At 31.0% G+C, this 22,400-nt stretch overlaps 1 protein-coding gene across 2 annotated transcripts in view; it reads right to left on the bottom strand.

Annotated features, from left to right (window-relative positions):
• Positions 1-8,870: 8,870 nt before the first annotated feature.
• Sk2 (Sphingosine kinase 2) overlaps positions 8,871-22,400 on the bottom strand; it is a 16,897-nt gene continuing 3,367 nt past the window's right edge. The window contains exons 2-7 of one of the 2 annotated variants that reach the window (XM_018517148.1): positions 12,216-12,567; positions 11,102-11,473; positions 10,403-10,647; positions 10,233-10,331; positions 9,578-9,717; positions 8,871-9,502 (exon numbers count right to left, since the gene is read on the bottom strand). In XM_018517148.1, coding sequence (XP_018372650.1) covers positions 9,314-9,502; positions 9,578-9,717; positions 10,233-10,331; positions 10,403-10,647; positions 11,102-11,473; positions 12,216-12,567 — 1,397 coding nt within the window. In that variant the 3' untranslated portion in view covers positions 8,871-9,313. The remainder of the gene's footprint in view (positions 9,503-9,577; positions 9,718-10,232; positions 10,332-10,402; positions 10,648-11,101; positions 11,474-12,215; positions 12,568-22,400) is intronic. The other variant, XM_018517149.1, reaches the window with a different exon arrangement.

The raw sequence follows: 22,400 nt of genomic DNA, 5'->3' as shown, positions 1-22,400 counted from the left end.
TTTATTTCGAATTTCTCAATAAATTAAAATGACGAATTCATAAAAAAGAAAACTCATGCTCGAATCAACATTATAAAACATAAGTATTCATCGACGCTATTTATTTAAACTTTTTAAATGCAATGCAACGGCACTTTTGCATTTTGTTTTCTTGAAAGAGGCTCAAGCAATCTGAGGCCACTGTGGTATGAAATGAGAGATTACGAATTGCCTTTTTATGTAGTAAGATTTTATAAGTCAAACGATGTGTCAAAATCTTCGAATCTTCCTTTCGTCAACTTTAGATAAATAATTTTCATAAAAGTATACAATAATATAGATTTCTTTCATAAATTTTGGCTCACATCTGGAATCACATTTTATATATATATATTTCTCACATTTTTTTAAATATATTGTTTAACGATATTATTTAAAAAATTTCAAATATTATATATATGTGTATATATAATATTAAAAAAATCAATTATATGTATATATATATATATATATAATATAAAATAACATATATCATTATATATTATATATTTTATATATGACCATAATTATTTTATATATACATAATCGCGTAAATTATACAATTTTTTATGTTGTTACAACAACTTCAGGAACGTCTTTTTCGATTCATACCACAGCACACTCTATTGATATCATCTCCTCTAGAATGATACGTAGGTAATATTGTACGAAGACAAGAAATGAACACTGCCAAATTTCTAAGTTATATTTAATAAATGACATCGTGTTGCGCTATATATGTATAATGGCGTTTAATTAAATGGAATTGCGATTTATATTTAGCATCGCGCGTTATTTCATGCGTGAACTTTGCGGAGACGTATCGCTAACTCGCGACGAAATTTCAACCAAACCATTTCATATCTACATGCATCCAAGTCTTATGAAAGTAAAACAAATTGTGAATTTTAGCGTCTCTCGCATTTGATGTAAGAGATGGCGTACGGGAAGCAAAAACTCAAATGATTTAAAATTCAAATTGTGTATGAGAAATTGAAGAAGTGTTTGATACATTTTTCTATACGTAATTTCTAATTGCACGATTACATAAAGGCCAAATCTAGGACATAAAACATTAAAAGAGACACAAACGTAGATTGTCCAGAGTATTTAATGCTTGCGTTAAAACAAATTGTAAACCATAAGATTGTAAAAACGTACGCTCTCTGACCTTGACATGATTTATTGATATTTTGTTTTCTTTACAAGTACGAAGTGCCGTTATATGGTAACTAATTATATCTACCTGAATATCTACCTGTATAATCAAGATTTAAATTATCAATATATTTCTTTGAATCGATAATGATGAAATGGCTAGATATAAATTGCCCAAGTTTTTTCGCAGAAAAAACTAATAGTGCTGTTATTACCAAGTAGTTATGACTATATCAATTGAAAGAACTGATATTTATTAATTTGTATGAAAAAATTGATGCTTATTAATTTATCAAGTCAGATTCAACAGAGTATTACAGTGGAAAATAAAAACTAGGGGCATTTTTTTCACCAGATTCGCTAAATAATTTTTATTTAATCTTGTTTTGTGCTTCTAGATTTGTTCTCGAAAAAGTATTCCCAAACAATATAATTATGTATCGTGATGTTTATGAAAATGTTTATGTTTCTAAAATGCGCGAGAGCAGCATTGTGTGAGTTTTAGGGCGGTATTCATAAGTCCGTTCTTGTTTTAAGACCATCTTAAGTAATGTATAGAGATGGTAATACATGTCTCTGATTGGCTTATGACATCTTAAGACTGTACTTAAGACAATCTCAAATATAAGAATCGACTATGAATACCGGCCTTAAATTCTCCCCTGCCCATCTCCTGGTTTAAACGATACTAAAGTGATGCGAGACAATTCCGTTGACGATCCGTTGCCGTTTCTTTCCTTTTATTACCGTATGTTTAAGTAGGATAAATAAAGGACACTGCATCGCATCGGTGGTGCGTTATTAATGATTTAAGGCGATCGACCATGCGTCCCAACATCGAGAAGCGTCATCTTCGCGACTTCACAGAGTTTTTGTATGAGACGTTTACATATGATTTCTATGTGTCTAGGGCAAACGATTTTCGCGATCTTCGAGACCCGAGTCGTTCAGATTTCTATCGAGCGCAGAAATCGGAAAAGAGAGCCATTAATCCTTATCCTACAAGACGGGTCATTAGTGACCTGAGCGATTCCTGTTCGTGCAAGTTTCTTTGAGTTTTTGAGTAATTATAAATTATATTACATTTTATCATTTTTTAAAAATAAAATTCCAATATTTATTCCAGAAAGTTAAAGGTATGTTGGTGAAGGAATTTTTAGAGATTTTTTAAATTATTCTGAATAGATGAAAAAAAAACGAACGAATTCTAGTGCCCCCGTTTGTATGAATGAGGCACCAAATTGTACTCTTGTAGGGTAAGAATTAAAATTAACGCCGCGTATAAGTTCATGCTTGCTCGCGATGATTTTAATCGCTGCAGTGAAATGCGGTCCGTTCGTCTCGTAGAACCGAGGAAGATGTTGTCTAGTTAATTATTGCTGTCGCGAGACGAAGTTCACGTTTGGCCATGCATGAATCGGCGGCACGTCTAATCGAAGCGGAATGTTCGCCGCGCGACGATGAAGATTCATATGGCGAAAGCTATACTGCCAGTATCGTGTGTGTACATATTATATGACTCCTACATCCTCTTCTCCCCATTTTTTAACATATAAATATCTTTACACATACACACCCAGTGTAGCGCATATAGTTAATACGTTATATTACCGTTTGTATATGATGATTACAGAACGTGCGATAATGAGTTTGAGCCAAGCTCGGCGTGTTACTTCCAGAGCGGATCCCACCGTTGCCGCTCTCGGCGGCGTGTTCTAGTGTTCTTCGTTATGAGATTTCAATCGCGAGACAGAAATTACTATATCTCAGCATTCGCGGTGTGTCCTCGACTGCAAGGGGAATCAAGATTCTTTAAGTAAGAGCTTGGACATCGATTAGACAATTTTTTATTGACCCGTCATGTATTTCAGGCTAACGAAGGAATTTATATTTTATTGTTTACTTTATTGATTTAATCATTATGGTAAAAATAATATTTATGTATATGCATTATTGAATTAAATTCATTTTTTAACTCGGGAATAGTCATCTGTTTTTATACCCTAACGGCGAGAAAATGTAAATTGTTGTAAAATTGTTTATCATATTTTCTTTCTTTTTTTAATAAGTATTCTTATCTTTAAATATGCAATTTCATCGAAAATTTGTATTAAAAATAGTGTTTTATCAATTAACATCTTTATTTTTTTTTAATATTATCATAATAAGTTATTTATAACGTGTTTAATATGTATGTTTAGTAAAAAAAACTCCAAGTTTACGTAAAAAAAAACTCGGATGACTACTCCCGTTAAATAATTATATGCGGAAAGAACGATTTTGCTGAAGTATCTAAAAATTTAAGTAAATACAGATTTGAAAATAATTTTGTTGGATTGTACAAATAATTATTACCGCTCAAAACGATTACTAGAATGTCAAAACTTTGCAGCATTACTCATCATATTTAAGTTTCTCACATAATTATTTTAATAGCTCAACAAAGTTATTTTCAGATTTACCTTTTAGATACTTTAATAAAATCATTCTTTCCATGTGATTTCCAAATTCTTACTTAAGGAACTCTAAGGAGAACTTTAATCGAGTATTCTTGGAGTTACTTTATTCATACAATTCGGAGATTCGTGTGATAATCAATCCCGATTTGGTCCTCGGTCTCTCGCCGAAATAAAAATCATTGGAAAAAAAAGCGCTTTAGTCAATGCATTAAATTAGCGAGCTGTTAGTTGTAAATTTAGAGTATTTTACGTTGTTGAGTGAAACGTTCTCCGATCGATCGGACTATTCAACAGGATCGGTTGTAAAAAAATTTTGGCTACGTTTGGAACATATTATACGTTGTGAATTATTTCGTCGTAATATTGACTAAATCAAAAAAGGATAAGATCATCTCAAGTTGTCGATTGTAGTTGTGATTTTGCAATCACAATGCAAAAACAGTTATTTTAAGGACATAATGTTAATTTGCGGTGCTTGAAAGATGTATATGTGCGAAATTGATTAATTTTCTTCGATATTTTGTAAGATAGTCCAATTTGAGTGCTGGTTGTCTGAATACGGGATACGTCATGATTTGTTGTGTGCCGAAAGGCGCCCCATTTATTTGTCAAAAATATTGTATTTATAGAATCGGCAGTTTTTTGTTCTGTAGCGTACTCGATTGGAAGCAAAAGAAAAGTGTGTCGATCGTTTCTGACGGCCAAAAGATTAATTATTTATTAGTTCGATGTAAAAGTGATGTACAACGCGTGTCACAAGTTTTTTTTGTACCAGCAACGTGTTCGTAATAAATTCTATCCTTATAGATAAATTAATAATAGTTTCGACAATATCATACTGTAAGAATTTCCGCGGGGTGTTCATGATTTCATGATTCGACATAATTCTCACAACGAAAGATCCAATCGACAACGTCCACGTGTCAACGACGTTGGTAGTCCTTATCGTTCGAAGAAGAAAAAAAAAAATGAAGAAAAAGAAGAGAGGAGAGAACTCGCCGCTCGCAGTCCAAATTCATAGGGATTATTTTAGGTAGTAAGATTTCTTGACACGCGATTTTGCAGCTAGTTAATAAATTTTAGAAGCAAGGGATCGATTGTCAATTTTGAACAATGAAAATTATAAAAGTAAGAAAATTCACTACACCAAGAAAAACATATTTAAAAATATTTTTTCTTTCGTCGTATATAATGTTTATTTCACTGAAATATATCTTCATTTAAATACAACGAAATAAAATTCTGTTCTTTAAAAAAAAAATAAATCTATTTTATTTTTTTTTTTACAATTAATGAAATACGTGAGCTGTTTGGTAAAAATAGAGATCATTAATCTCTTTCTTAACTTTTTTTTAAATCAAAAGTTCGACTTGTTTTGCAATATAATCTCCATTATATTAAAGTCACTGACTTATCAAACTGCCCGCGTATTTTACAGAAATATATATTTTGTCATCAGTCAAATTTTTTTACAACCAATAAATGTCGAAGAAAATGTTATGTTTGCTTGCAAATATTTCGATTTTTTTTTCTCAATAGGCGTCAACCAATGGCTGCGCTCAGTAGAGAAAACAGCTTTTGTGCACCCGTTATAAAATTCCTTAATACAATTGATTTTGCTTTTAGTTTCTTATTGAATCTAGACGTATAAATCAATCATATTAAAGAATTTTACAGCAAATGCAAAGCTATTTTCTCAGCTAAACGCAGCCATTGAAATTATATAGGTATATTCTAGTGATTTTGCTTACTTTTGTAAAATTAAAGATATCACAATCGATCCTCAAGCCTTGCTGAGAGGTGAAATGGATTGCCGAGCCGAGATGATCGATTCTGTAATCTTTTATGCGGAGAGACTGCGACTGTAAAATGCGCGAAAACGTGAGCATGGAGTGTGTATGTATGCTCCGAATGCGAATACGCTTGATTTGCCTCGTGTGTATGTGTGTGTGTATCTGTGTGTATGTGTGCGTGTGTATATATACTTTTATGTACGTGCACGATAAACTCTCCGAAAGTTAGGACAAGAAGAATGAAAGGAAGAGAGCGCGCGCGTTGAATGATATTTCGAAATTAATAATTTGTCATCGTAGAGGCAAGACGACGCGACGTGGAAACAAAGCGAGATAAATACGTCTGTCCCGATTCTCCGGCATTTGATTGGGAAACTCTGCGAGAATGTCATCGTTTGCGATACCTCGGCTCTTTTTATCTTTTTTTTTTTAATTCCTGTTTCTTTTTCACGCGCACGTCTCCATAGGCCTATTCTTTTTGGCTGAATTTTTGCACTAGTTCATCTTTCTTCCTCTTTGTTTCTCCTGGAGAGAAAACGAAGAAAGATGAACTGGTGCAAAAGTTCAGCCAAAAGGAACAGGCCTCGTGATTCACAACCCGCGAGATCGGGGAGACGTTTCGGCCGTTTCGCAAAGATTGTGATGTGTGATAGAACCACTTATCTCCGCAGATCTCCGAATTTACGTTTCTGCGTATATTTCCATTTTTATTGTTAATTCAGCAATAGACTCTGTATATACACCGCCTGCGCTGCGTACGAATATTGCGATCGTTGTCCTGGTCGATATCCCTCCTGTAGCCTCCGAATTGTTCAAGGGTTCTCAGAATCCTCGGGACAGGAGCTGATCGATGTGTCATTAGTCTAGTTTCCACCGAAGCATTAATAATTTACACTTAATGCGGTGTAAAACCAAAATTTAAGTCGATAAAAACCTGGAGAAAAAAATGTTTCATATATAATTCTATATGTATGAATATATTATATAGATTTATACATAAAATTGATATATTTTATGTATAATTATATATAAAATATGTCCATATATGTATATAACATTTTTCCCGGGAATGCGTTAGATTGCGCTTATTTCACTCTCGCTTCGATCCACAAGGTCTCTATTTCCAATGGAAACGGCGTACTATATCGAATTAAGGACTTCAGTGGAAACTAGACCATTGATCGATGAGTTCTGGCGTGACTGAAAAAAAATTACCATCATTCTCCGCATTGTACATACTACCATCGCTCAGCCCATTCGGAAATGAGTTTCCTTGATATAAACTGCCAGACTGTTCGTGAAATTCGTTTTCGTACGAGAATACAAGTCAATCATTCATTGATATTTCAGTCGGAGCAAAAATATTTGCCGTAGAATTCTTCCTCGCAATGATGTACAAAGCACGTACGGCGTTTTTACGAGTCGCGATTCTATTATCAATTCAGCAGGACGTTGCGACAAAAGAAGGTCGGAGGAAACTGAGAGGGATTCGGCCATTGCATTTTTATGTTTGTAGTATGTATGGATATGTATACAGAATGCTCCGAAGTTATCGTCGTTCGACCGATTTGTGGGATTCTCTCGTACAATTTAGGGAAACGCTGTTTCTAAAGTTTTGTATGTGGAAGTTGCGATCTTTCTCGCGATTTTCCGCAGAGATCCAATTTTGTTTGCGTTTTATAAAGTAAAAATAATTTTCACTACAACGTTTAATTTATTTGTCGTTACTTTTACTCGAGAAGGTCACAATTTCGCTTCTAAATTGGTAAAGAGAATCCGTTAGATGCAAGCGGAACGGCGACGATTTCGGGGGACGCACCCGTACATGCATATAAATAGTTTTACTTAAGATTATTTTAACGAGCTACAATTCTGTCTTATCTTTTCTTTCTCGAGCTGTCGTCGTCGACAGTTTATACGCGCCGCTCGTCGTTGCCGCGCCAGGATCGCGGAATTCGCGATTTTTATCACACGGCACGACGACACTCGTCTGGGGAATCGTGCTCTCCGTGTTCATTACTCAGCTTGTGTAAAGAGACTGATCCATAAACTTCTTCACTTTTTCATTTTCATACTTCATCTATTTCATCGTCATCGAACTCGAGTGACGCGCATGCGGAGACCCACGTACAAAAGGGAAGTTTTAAAAGCGAGAAGAAAGGAACGAGAGGTAGATCATCGGGATTGATGGCGATCGATGATCATCGCTGTTGTAAAGAGAGAATAATAAATGATACGTGTAGACTTAACAACGGTACGTTTCGCCTTTTGTCACCTAAACATATCTCCTTGAATATTATCGAAGCAAATTCCCCAAGATACGCGTGTTACAAGCGTTATGAATTATGTTTCTGAAATGCGACAATGAAGTAAATGGTAAGCGTTCAATTGTTATTCATAACGTAAACAAGGGACGGCGAAATTTAATCAATTTGATAAATTACATTTATTTAGATGAAGGTTGACTGCGTCCAAGAGAGATACACGTTTACCATCATATTCGTTATTCTCATTAAGATTTATTGTATTCAGAATTAATTATTCATGAATAGATGTGATCAAGAGTGAATTCTCTAACGTAGAAATTATTAGTTCCATGCGTCATATGTATGACGCTCTCTTGAACATAGTAAAACAAACTTAAAATTCGTATCGTACTACTTGTATGACGGCAGCATAATTTTTGCATAATGCATAGTGCATAAGGGAATCAACCAATTAAAGTTCCACTTTTTCATGAAATGGAAGGAAAGGAAGGATTCTGATTGGTTCATTCTTTTCGGCCTTTATCATGAGAAATTATGGCGAAACTAATCTGTAACTATACATGACATTGAGTCAAGACTATGTGGTATGAAAGATGATAAAAATTAAAGGTCGGAAAAAGCTTGATTTAATAAAACATTTTTTTTAAATCTCATCTCTCTCTCAATTGTGTTTATTAAGTATAATAATAATCGCACACAGAAAATAATACTTTTAATTAAGGAAAAAATTGAACTAGAAAAAATTTAATCAGCAAAATGGATAATTAAATCTTAATTTGCAATTTAATATTTTAAGTATGATACATACGTAATTAATTTTACTATGATTTTACAGTACATGATTCCTGTCATGTATTGTTCTTTATCTTTTATATGGAAATAAAAGTAATAAAATAATTAATATATAATCAAACCGATTACTGGCATGTTACTTATTATTAAAATACTATTTTATTTGTGCAACATATGAAATCGTAAACAATGCAGTATCATTTTATTGTGCATTAGAGATGTACGACGCAAACATATTAAAAAATGTGATAATAAAGTTTACAGTTTTCTAATGCATTTGGTTAGTATCAACTCGAAAAATATTTGTATATGTAAAAAAGAAATTCATTAATTTATTTTACATTGTAACAAAATATAATATCTTACGCGTAATATTATAGTTTACAATAGTGAGCACAAATAATATCATTTTGTTGCATGTATAGATACACTGTACAAACTGATAGAAAACTTTACAAAATGGCTAAATGTATCTATTAAGATGCAACAGATTTAACCCGTCCAACTCTAGATTAATAAATAATTCTATGTATATATTTATCTATCGACCTCTTCATTATGAAGAGAAAAAAAGAACTCTCCCTTTTGACTGAGCGCATCGCAAGGTAATAGAATGAAGTTTAAACAGCCTACGTAGATTGTCAATTTAAAATTTACAATCCGAAATATCTTTTATAGATAATAATACATATTAACAGTTTGGTGTTACTATTTTATAACTAATTTACTCTAAGCTAACCTAGAATAAATTTTTCTCCTCGAATTATATCCGGATTATTTGATTTTGTTCGATATCACCATTAAATATACATAATTATCGTTTATGTCAGGGTGTCATCACCGATGCTAAGGAAGAGAATATCTCTGCTTGCAGCGGTCCGTAATCAACTTCCTCACCGTCTACGGTTATATGTCCACTCATTCCTTCCATAGGTTCTATTCGAAATGCCTTCACAGGTATCATGTCAACGCCAGGGCAAGTCACATGAGTTCCACTACTCAGACCTAATAAAAACTAATAAGCAAATACGATAAGTATCACTGTATAACCGTACTGTTTTTTTTCTTCCTGCTTTATAATATAGCTTACTTGAACTAAATTGGCCCGTGATATACCGGCTTTAGCTATTAAAAGCCAAATAATTCCATCAGCTAATGCAGCACGTGGCGCAAAAAAATAATCCTGTCCCAAATGTGTTTGATATGCTGCATGTACCATTATGAATTCTCCTGAAATTGTAAACATACAATATTCTACATATATACACATACACACCATAAAATTAATTTTTAGTTCTTATACATTGTGAAAAATGGCATAAAAATTCTATGAATTTATTTTTCGAATGTAAGTATTGCAATTGAAATGTATTATATTATATTATATATATTTTTTCAATTATGCTCCATTATATTCGGCATTTTATTAAGTGGTACGTGACGTTACTTCGAATTCAACTGGAGTTAAAGGGTTAATAAGTGATGCATTACGCGGCAACCTTTGGCACCATATTATATGACAACAAATACATGTGTCTTTGAACTCGTCTCTCACAAATCTTATAAATTATAAATATTAAAATTAAAGCGTTTATTTCTCTCGTATATAACTTCTAAATACTTCGGTAAGAACTTTAGTTAAATATATATATTTAAAAGAAAAGCAAACAAAAAAAAGAAATTTGTTTAAAATTTTCAAAAAATTTAAATTATCGGTGCAAGACTTCCGTTATTTAAGCAATTACCTTGAATCGTTGTCCAGCAATTTGAGAGCTGCGATGTTAGCGCCGGAAGTGTAGATGATGGCCCATACATAACTTGATTGTTACAGATGTTTTCTGCATCTTAACGATATATTTATTAATATACTGACGTTATAAAATCAATAAAAGTACATTTTGATTTTAATACATACCAATCTCTGTGCTATTATCATCTTCTATACTGTGATAACTTGAGGCGGAACCTGTGCTGAAATAAGTCGACTTCGCTGAGGTTGCGGAGTAGAAGCTGTCAAGTCTGTGTCTCCTCTCGTTTTCCGTCTCGAGAGCTAGGTTCTCAGTTATCACGTCGTTATCATCGTAACCGTTCAAATCGTTGGATGATTCGCCGAAAGTATTGTAAAAATCTTTCGATTCTGATTCAGGCTTGGCGCAACACCTATATACATTTTTATTTTTCGTAAACAAACTCAGTAAACAGCGAAAAAAAAAACGACATAGTTAAATAATATATCATTTTTCTTATTGCGTTGAATATATTTGTGTAAAGTTATCGAAAATATTCTCAGAGCCAAACAAGTTGTTAAACTCGGTGAATATGCAGTGTGCATATATACTTCAATTTTAATACACACACATACACACAACATACTCACAGCGACATTATTTTTCGAGCAGATTCAGTTTCTCTGTATCTTCAAATATATAAAATAGCTTCAAGAAAATTCGATGATAAAACTTTTGTACATATACTCTGAAATCATCTTTGATACCTGGCGCGTGGTACGTTGACAGACAATCACGCTGACTTAATACGTGCCTTAATACGTACAGTTATTCTGTCATTACATTCTATTAAAAAATCCGTTATTATCATCACGCAGAATTATTACCTGTCCAATTCGTCGCCGTAGCTTCTCGAATGCGACAATATATTCTCCGCGACATAGTCCTTGTGATATACATTGCCGTTTTCCATATTTTCTGTCGGAAGAACCTTGTTGCAAGGTAAATACGACACTTTGCCTTTATATGTTCTCAATCCTATTAGACGCGCTACGCTCCATACGGTAAATCTTTGGCCCCCGATGGCGCGAAGTCGTTCACTTTCGATGTCAATATCAGCCAGTAAACCCCAGCCCACCGACAGAAACGAGAAAAGAATTTGATTTCTAGTTTCGACGCGTACGATATCCATCGACGTCTTTTTACATTTGACCGCCGATAGTGCGCTGATAAGCAAAGGATTGCGATCGTACGGTTCTCTGAAACATTATTTTATTCTTAGATCACACGTTTTTAGCAATAACTTTATCAAAATATCAACAGACAGAAAGAGAAGTACAGAACGCAACCAAATCTCTGCCTTACGGCAATTAACAGAGGAAGGTTCAAAGTTTTTTTATCTTACTTTTTATCTACAATTTAGAACTTTATAGTACTAAATACAGATTGTACAAGTGTCTAAAATTTTTGCTTCGAGTTGTGCCAAATGATCCGCCGTAGTCAAAGATTAAATAAACGAGACATTTTTTTTAATTATAAAACGCATAATCTTAATATATCAGGAGACGCGGTAGTGTTAAAAAAAAAAGTGAAAGAACATAAAGATATGTATATATGCTAAGCGACATGAGTTGAAATAACACTACCTTGATTAAATTTACACTTTTGGCGATTATTGCCTGAATGAAGAATGAATGCCTGAATGGGAATTTAGCATTTCCCATTATAATTCTTCATTTAAATATATTGAATTCCGGCTCAGAATAAATACATAAAAATGGCTAAATTAATTAAAAAAAATTTTTTTCTCGCAGGCTAATATCATTCCATTTTTCTCAATGCTATTTTTTCGAAAACTTTACCGATACGTATTTATACGGATTACGAAACGAAACCGTAATATAAATAATTTATCACATATCGACAAGGTTAATTTTATTGAAATGCAATTTTGTGATAAAAAAATAATGATAATTAGGCTATATTAAGAGGTGAGCTTACTTCTTAGCGTGAGCAATGGACTTTGCCAAACCATTGCCGGAGCCACACGGTATTACCCCAAGCGGCAATTCGCGCAGAGCTTTCTCCCAATCGGGCCTTTGGAAGATTCCGTTCACTACCTCGAAAACGATTCCATCGCCACCGACCATCAACAGACCGCTCCACTGATAAATATCCCTTGTGCGCACGAACTCACGAGCGTAATTAGAACACTTGGTAACGTGAATCTCGTAAGATCTTTCCGCTTCCGACAAGATCGGATGAATCCTCTTCTGGAAGGTATCTCTGCCTCTGCCAGGTCCTGATTTCGGGTTTACCAACACCAGAAGTTTCCGATTCTCACCCGGACACGCTGAAACATTAACGAGAGCGAATGCAAGAGAGACAGTTACATTGTCTCAGAATCTCTTATTATTGTAATTTCGTTGTTATTTGAAAACTGTGATTTCATGTTTTTGGCACTATCGAAAAATCATTCTCGGATAAATAATTTCAATAAGATATGCGAGACGTGTGCATACTACGCTTTTTAAAATAATGCAATTCCAAGTCTTCTTCAGACGAGATACTTTCGAAAAGTAAAATTTCTAATCTCAACGAATTCCTTAGCGCATCCGCTGATCCTTATCGTTTATTATTTCCGGAGAAAACATAAACTCTTATCACAAAAGCATCAAGCATTCAGTATTCAGGATGCATCACGTTGCTCTTTATTACTTTGAAGAAGTTCCGCTTTTCTCACGAAAAAGCGGAGAGTCGGCCCAGGCAAAGAAATTTTCAGTATGTGAAATAGCTGTATCTCTCATTCGCATCGACACGCAAACATTTAAGTTTAGCAATTTAAAAATCTATTAATTATACAATTCGATATTTTTTTGAAGCCTGAATAAACGAAGTATTTTTCAATTTCAATGGACTTTTGGTGACTGAAATTGAGATTAAATGTGCTAAAATTATCGTTTTTGGTCAAATTTACCATTTATTTATGACCAAAATATTTTCTTTCAATTTCATTTGCATTACTTTAAAGTGTATCTTTTATGTATAATATGAATTTCTTACAATACGATTTTTTTCATATGCATAATTAGCACATTATAAATCATCAAATTGAATTAATTATATATATATATATAGAGATAATTACCTATTCAATTTAATGATTTAAACCTGATGGGATAAATCTCGTAATAGATCAATTTCGCTACTGAAAAATTTTATTTTCAACAAACAAGTCCATCGAAAAACATTCTATTCAAGTTCTACTTCGATATATTCACAATCGCGTTAAGGAATTAATATTTGTAACACATTTTTGTCACTTATCGAGACTCATGTATTCGCTTTGTAGACATGTATTCACTTTGATAACTGACTTGACACCAAATAAGTAATAGCTTAATCATGATTGCATAATAGGTAGCAGTTACATCTTCCATGTGCAACTACGACGTATAAAAAAATGTAAATATTTATCTTTTCTGATAAAATACGTAAAGCATCACGTGTACAAAAAAATCAACGCCATATAAATTTTATCATGCATATATTTAACAATATGTTTAAATAAATAATGTTACGTAAGTTATAAAAAAAGTAAGTAATAAAAATAAATGCACCCTGCAATCTTAATCCAACTGCTAATTCATTATTAAAATTCAATAATTTGATAGAAAATATATAGGTTTTACACGATAAGAAAAATCTGTATAAGTGTACTATAATTACCGAAGTAACAAATAATAGACAACAGTTTGTTCTTTTAATTAGATATTCATCGCATAAATACATCCATTTTCATCTTTAACAAAGACTATAAAAAATATCCTATTATTCTATCATATTATTTCACAATTACGATTTGCAATCGTCAGAGATTAATCACGTGAGATTAATCTCTGACAAATTCAATCGCTGTATATTTTCAATTTCATATATTATAAAGGAAGTACGATCAATATACAGTACACATATATTAATATTTATATTTTAAACAAATGATATACATATGAAAGTTGTACTTATAACATTCTATTTTTATTCGACAACACATTTTTATAATTTATTTAGACTGGATTGTTCCATCTTTCAATAAACTTTAGCTCACTTTCTTACTCTTTCATACTCTTAATCTTTTACTCTTTTGTTTATCCATTAGATAAATTATCTATCATCTGCGTATCATCTACGAAATTTGTTGAAGAAAAGATTAGCCGAAACAAGTATTATGATATAATATAGATAGAATATTTTAAAAAGAAACAAAAATTACGCACCGTCTACAGCGCTAATTTCCAATTGTCTGTTATTCGTTTTACTTTTGTGAATTTATTATCTTGGGAATTTAGTTCGAATTTATTTACCACTTAAATTATCACATAGTTTATCCGAAGATGGAACAACTGGTCCTTAGTCTATCATTGTTAAATCTATATATATATATTTGATACTATATATATATATATGTATATATATATAGTATCAAATTTAACCTAATTTAAATCGCCACTCCTGCTACTCAATATACATGCGTAGCGTCAAATTGACTATATAGTGTCAAATTTAACCATGTTTGATATAAAATAACAATTATATTGAGTTGAAGCAGTGGAGACTTAAATTAAATTAAATTTGACAAAACAGATTTGACAGTGTGTGTACATTATTATTTTTATTGTTATAAACTAAAATTTTAAAAAATAACAAATATTTTTGTATGAGTACTTTAAGTATTCAAAATAATTTATGCAAAATTTTTTTGCGATTCACCGATTAATTATACAAAGATTTAAAACAAATAAATATTTTGTTTATTTACAGGACAATTAATTTCTATATCGCAATGTAACTTTTTAAGAATCTCTTAAATACTTAAAGTACTTATATTAAAACATTAAGATTCTTGTCATTATTTTACATTTCTATACATTTTAATTGGAGCAGATAAAAAAATACTATTTGTTGAAATAATTTTTTATCCGATGATAAATCGTCATTAAATTTATTATATTACTTTTAAATGTCGAATAACCTGTAATTTTTTCATAATTTTTTTATTGTTTGAAAATATTAGTCATACCTCCTCTCGTACCTCCTTATTAATATTAAAAATCGAAAATTCTTTATATAATAATACATAAATTATAGAAAAATTTTTATTACTTTAGAAAAAGTTAACTCTACCTTTATATTAATCATTTATTTACTTGCGATAACAGATAATTAGATAAATGCAATCTAATATTAAGTAGCCTGTAACGTTCAATGTCACAGAGTGTTATTGTTCAGCGTCAGTAATAATAAGATAAATGACATATATGATATTTTTTTCAATACTATCGAGACAAGAAAAATATAATTGAGATCGGTGCTAAAAACACTATGACAATTCTATCAATGACAACAATAAAAAAACGGATCAAAGGATGTTTGTGCAGTTACTTGGAAAATGTTAAACCAAGTGTGTTTTATTAATAGAGTCGCATAAGACTCTTCTTTGAGTAATTATATGAATATATTACACATTGACAATTATGCCAACAGCTCTATAATTTACAATTTATCGATAAAATTAAACAATATTCCAAATCAACTGAATAGGATGAAAGGAATTTTAGATGGGCAAGTTATCTGCGCAATGGAAAATTTATACTTGCTAATCTTGTTTCGCATCTTTCCTCGTGAGCGCATCAACTGACAATATAGCATATCTAATTCGCAACTGTATAAAAAGGAATTATGAAAAAAGGATACGGCGTGCGTTGATCTAGCCGAGGGTTTCTATTTTTAGATCGAAGTTACTTAAGGCATCGCGAAAAAATTCAAGGAGACAAGAAACTCATGGAAATCTTGTCGCTTTCTGGAATATGTGTGTACACGTATAGAGAAACGCATCAACTCTCGGCTTTCTCGTAAAACTCTCCCAACGATAGTCCGCTCAGAAAGGTGCTTATTGTTTTTCAATTCTATATCAGCGTTTACCACAAATAATGTGTTACGTAACCACAAGCATAACGTAATTTGCATCGCGGCGGCTTGTTACGAGCACGCAATCCTTTCCCAACATTTCCGCGTTCGAAGGAGTAACGAGCGCGTATATAATGAAATAGATAAATAGGCCAATACTTTCGATACTGTCGACGTCAGTGAATGTTTAATTAAGGATATGACGCAATTATGAACAGCAATTGGAATATGATATAAAAAGAAGTACAAACTTATAACACTATTAAGCTTGTATACATATATGACAATTTTGCGACCTTCAGGAGTTATCAAAAATAAGATAAAGTATAGAGATTATCGCTAAAGAATAAGATATGACGAATTTGTGTTATATCTTAGTTTGTGTGACATAAATTTATTTATTAATCAACATAAACGTTAAAAAAAAATAATTTTCTGTATGACCTGCGCGTCTAAGACCCGCTTTGATTTTCTGTATGACCTGCGCGTCTAAGGCTCGCTTTGATTTTAAGCGAAACTTAAAGAATTCTCTTCCTTTTTTTAAAAGTCGATAGACAGACAGAAAGGGGTATTTTAAAAATTAGTTTTATAATATTAATTTTTGTCGATTATTTATCATTATGGCATAAATTCATGCGTATATTGAGTTATTAACCGCATTCTCTTAAAAGTATTTGTACTCTTTTTGAGGTAAAACTTCAAAAGTCATTAATTAAAATTTTATATTTATAAAATTATGTTAATAAGAATTGTCAATAAAAATTATGTTTTAAAATTTTCATTTTATTATATATTTACATTCAAAACGCATAAAATATTATATTCTCTCCTTCCGTCTCCGAATCATAAATTTTTTTTTTAAATTGTACACATGTACTACTTTTTTGTAATTCAGATATGATAGCCGTAATCATATATCAAGTGGCAATCAATGGGCGCATTCAGCGGACTCGACAGTTAGCGCTCGCTGCTATTGTGTATTCTTTTGGATCATCCGATCAGAATGTCAGATTTAGAAGAATACATCAATAGCAGCGAGCGTTTTCAACTGTTGAATCTGCTGAACGCAGCCAATGTCTCCGATATAAATATGTACTTGATGGATGATTTTCGCATATTACTTTCTTCAAATAGACAAGATCGTTAGATTTATAACATTAGTACTCGATGCTCGAATGCTACCTGATAGACAAAGATACTGGACTTCGCTGTTATCATTTCAAGTGCACTGAAAAAAAATATAGTCAATTTTAATAAATATTTAGTTGAATACTGCCAACTAAATATTTATTAAATATAAAGATATATTTATTTGATACAAGAAATGTTAATTTGAATTAACAATCTTTTTTTTATTGAACAAATATTTATTTACTGTAAGTAAATGTTTAGTTGGCAGTATTGAACTAAATATTTATTAAAATTGACTATATTTTTTTCTCAGTGTACAAACGTTACTACAGCAATGGATTTCTCAAGTTCGAACGTGAATAAAACGGCGTACCGGACTTTCCTCTTTATACTTGAAAATGACGCTTATATACAACAATGCTGAATCGTGTTCGCGCGAACGCATGCATGTGTACATCGCGGAAAGATTTCAATCAGATATCGATGTTGAAATCATGCAACGTATGTCAAAAGGAAGATTGTAAAAATTATAAACCTGGAAGCTGCATTTCGCAATCGAGACACTTTTTTTCACGCATACCACGATGATGTTACGACACAATTGCGTCCGCGATCAGGCAAAAGTCAATGTCACAAAAATATAACATCTCATATATATCGTATTTGTATTATACAATAAAGAGTTTTTGCAATACCGTTTATCCAGATACGGTGAACGCTAAGGTCAGGTTATATTCTTTTTAACAATTAATTAAGAAAATGATGATGTGACTTTAACGTTCGCCATATCTGGATTCATGTTATTATATGCAAAAACTCCCTAATAAAACATAGAAATCAGTGATATTGTTGCAGACATAAAGTGGACGTTTCAACGACTTTGAATTAGTTGACGATTTTGAATTATCTGATGATATTTATAAAGAAATATTGATAAAGACGAATATTTATAAAGAAACTATTTAAAATAACTAATCATGATTTTTATGGTGTTAAATTATTTATCTCAGAGTTGAAAATATTTCACATTTTTTAGATAAAGTCCATGTCAGTGGAGAAAACCGGTATTTTTCCGGAAAAAAAATCGATAAAAATCGGTTTTTCTATTAAAAATGATAAAATATAAATTTAAAAATCTTTTTTTATTTTACTATTCTAATTTACAAGCAGTCCAGATTTATATTTGTAAAAAGTTTCAATTCTGTTACTACTATATTTTTATTATTAAGAATTAATATAAAATTCAGTAACTTAATTTTTATATCTTTATTTATAACTTTATTTAGCACTTCATTTATATTATAGAAAGTTATTGTTTTTAAAAATGTATTTTACATATTCATCATTATTATCAATAGTGAAATGATTTATATCAGGTCTTGATCTCCTGCAAAGATAACAACCATGATCAAGCATTGTTCTCTAATTTCCTTAACAGTTTTAATAATATTTTTCGATAATACTTTTAGTAGCATTTTTAATCTTTACAGGAGTAAGTTACTAATTCACTTTACACATTAATTTGATTTAAAAACTTCATTACCATAAAGTTTCGTTTTTCTTTAAATCATAATAGTTAATATTATTCAGTAATTAAAAAGATATCATTTTGCATAAAGTTATAGAATTAGATTTTTGTGTTAAATATTAATCACTTTTATAGTTTTTGCCGATGTATTTGAAGTAAAAACGAGAGAGTAAAAACATTTAACATAAAACGATTAATATAATTTTTCCATCCTTTGGACTTTTCCGATCAATCTTGTTTACTTGCAGTTTTCTTACACTTAATATGCAAATATGCCATATAATGACTAGTGAATGTCCATATACAATTAGTTGAAATCAGACTAGATAAAACTTAAAAGAAGATACATCGAAACTATTAGTATTTTGCACATTAGCTATATACATACAAATAAATATATTTAGAACCTTCTAAACGAGAGTTTATCACTGATTGATTCAATTTCCTAAAAAATTTCAATGTTAATAATCCAAAGATAATACTTTTTCAATGTTACTTTGCCATAAATTCTAAATTAGAAAGTTTTCTCATTAATTATCAAAGAAATTGATTTTAAATTAAGTTAAAACATATATCGTTTCATTGATAAAAGAGTAATAAATTTCAAAATTAGCAACTTTTCGGTAAAACATTTTTTAAATGGAATGTATTAATTAGAATAGTGAATATGCAAAATTTTACTTTCTTTCCATGTTACTTTCAATTGTAATGTATTCTTTAAACTATGTTACGAGTTTTTAAAATTACGAATGCTGCAACTCTAGTATAGTGCAAATTTGATTCGTAATCAGAGTTATGACATTTTTCCATATAAACAAGCACTTGTTTGAGAACTACAACTATCGTTTTCCCATGAAAATACGTAAATCTTTAAAAGTCAATTTTCACTATCTAAAAAATGCTAATTTTTTACTTATGTCACTTTTCTGTCGACGGAGTGCTAAAATCAATATTATACAGAGCTGGGAAGCGTTACTTTTTCCGTTACTTTTTATAATAAACAATTTGACACAAAGATTATGCATTTCGCGGGTTTTCTCTGTGTCCAGATCCATTCTTGGAATACCAACGTACTCAGTACCAGGCTGCTCCTCGCCCTGATGAAGTGGACTGCAAGATTCACGAAACGTTGGTATTCCAAGAATGGATCTGGACACAGAGAAAACCCGCGAAACGCATAATCTTTATATAGAAAGCACCCGTGGAAGCCTCAAGAATATAAACAATTTGATAATGACGTTGCAATTTTTTATAATTAAACACTAAGGTTATGCTAAGATTGCAAAGGTCGACTTTTATAACCTTAGCACAACTTTAGCGTTTAGTTATAAAAAATTGCAACGTCATGTTTATTATAAAAAATAACGGAAAAGTAATGAAAAAAATAATATTTCCAAACTCTGGACTATTTATAATACACTGAGAAAAAAATATACTAAATTTTAATAAATATTTGTTTGACTAGTACTTCACACATACTTACTATAAATAATAAACACTTACTAAATAAAAAAATGAATTAAATCAAATTAATAGTTTATGTACCAAATAAATATATGACATTTAGTTGATTTAGTAAATATTCAGCTAATACTATTCAATCAAATATTTATTACCTTTTTCTCTTAGTTATATAAATCTTGCTCATAAATCTTCAAGTTTTTTTGTAAATGTTTTTCTTAAAATTTTTTACGATGATTAAAAAGTCATATATAATAACTAGAAATTTACGAGTCACAGCTGTGCCCCGGGGAAAAATGTTTTATATATAATTATATATAAAATTATATAATTACATATAAAATAGTCCATATACATAGATAACATTTTTTCCCGGGACCTCATATGCTCACCGAACAGTGTCATTTCATTTTTAAAGAATCCAAAATTTTTTTGATGTTTTGGAAAAAAGTTTCTAAAAAAGGTTCTAAAGTCGCTTTACGAGAAAAGACATTTTATATTTTACAAAGTTCCAATACCATGAAGTTCTTAAGAACTATCACATTGTGAAAAATATGTATTATCTTATTTCCCACTCTTATTTCATCATTTCTATAAAGTTTTGAAATTGATAATGAAATATCACTTATTCTCTCTCTCATGCAAGTATTGAATATAAAAAAAGTCACACATATAAGCACGTGTTCCTTATATCTTCATTGCTAAAACTTAAATCACGAGATCATATGGTATACGTGATACGCGTAATAACTTTACTGGGAATTACAGATTACATAAGTAGTTATGAAAACGCACGGTCTGCAGGAACTAATCACTAAGATATAGTATGTTGTACTGTAAGTGTGCGTTATAGCCCATATGCAATTGGCATTTGCACACAAAAGCACTGCACGGAGAGAGCATAAGGGATCATTACGTACTCGGTAATAAATGCACCAGACAGCCTCTGATGCAAGAAAAGAATCAAATATTAAAAAAACAAGCTTCAAACCAAAGTTACTTCCATACTTCTGTGGAAGGGAATCCCTAAATATACGATATTATCAATATTATTGCTTTGCCATATTCTCAGAACAAAAGTTAAATTATTTCATTTCCGACATTCCAATACTATTACGGAGTTTTCAAATAAGGCTATTTATGAAAAATCAAAATCAGCTTAACTTCATTACACGAAAAAAATGACTTTGCTGAAATATTAAAAAATGTAGATGAATAAAATAATTTTGTTGAACCATTAAATAATTATGTAGGACGCTCAAATATAATGAGCAATGCTGCAAAAAGTTTTGATAATTTATATATACCTATGTCGTTGTTTGACTTTTTAGGAATCAGCATCTATAATTATTTTGATAATCCAACAAAATTCATTTCAGATTCGTATCTAGCTAAATTTTTACGATCGACTGCTACCAAAGATTGTTACATATTTTAACAAAAAAGTTTCTTTCATATAAAATACTTTTTTTATCTATGGGATAGCGAGAAAAATGTTTCGGGAGGGGCTGTAGAAATCAGTTTTTTTAAATGTTCTTTTTTATACTAGTGATACATTTGGTAAGCATAAACAAAAAAAGTTTCGTTTAAAACAAAATAAATTCAATAGCAAAAAAGTTATAATAATCAGACGTTTCGCTGACGCTGCATATAAATTGTTATAATTTTTTTACTATTTATTACATTTAAAAATCTAAAACTTTCCAAAAAACTTCTTCAAATATTCAACTACAATGTAGCATTAATGAAAATTTTTTATTCCAAAATTCGTAACACAATTTAACATTTGAAAAAGAATTCACTAAACTCGACAAAATATTATTAAAAATCCGCCATTTTGTTGTAAAGTGCTTCGAAAATTTTGGAATAGCTCTACAAGTAGAATAGCAGAATATATCAAAGACTATTGTGTAAAAATTTGAATAATAAATATTAATATCCGGCTGAGATTTCGCGAGTTGAAGTGCTGTCGTTCTCCCAACGCGACATTTTGCGGTTGTACTAACAGCAACATTTTTCTTCCGTGTAATTTATCGAATTTTTGTTTACGTGCCAAATACAAAGAAAAATCAACAAATATATTTTTAATACATAATAAA

Source organism: Trachymyrmex cornetzi, unplaced genomic scaffold (assembly GCF_001594075.2).
Source record: "Trachymyrmex cornetzi isolate Tcor2-1 unplaced genomic scaffold, Tcor1.1 scaffold67, whole genome shotgun sequence".
In the NCBI taxonomy this organism is placed as follows: domain Eukaryota; kingdom Metazoa; phylum Arthropoda; class Insecta; order Hymenoptera; family Formicidae; genus Trachymyrmex; species Trachymyrmex cornetzi.
This window is presented reverse-complemented; position numbering and strand designations above follow the sequence as displayed.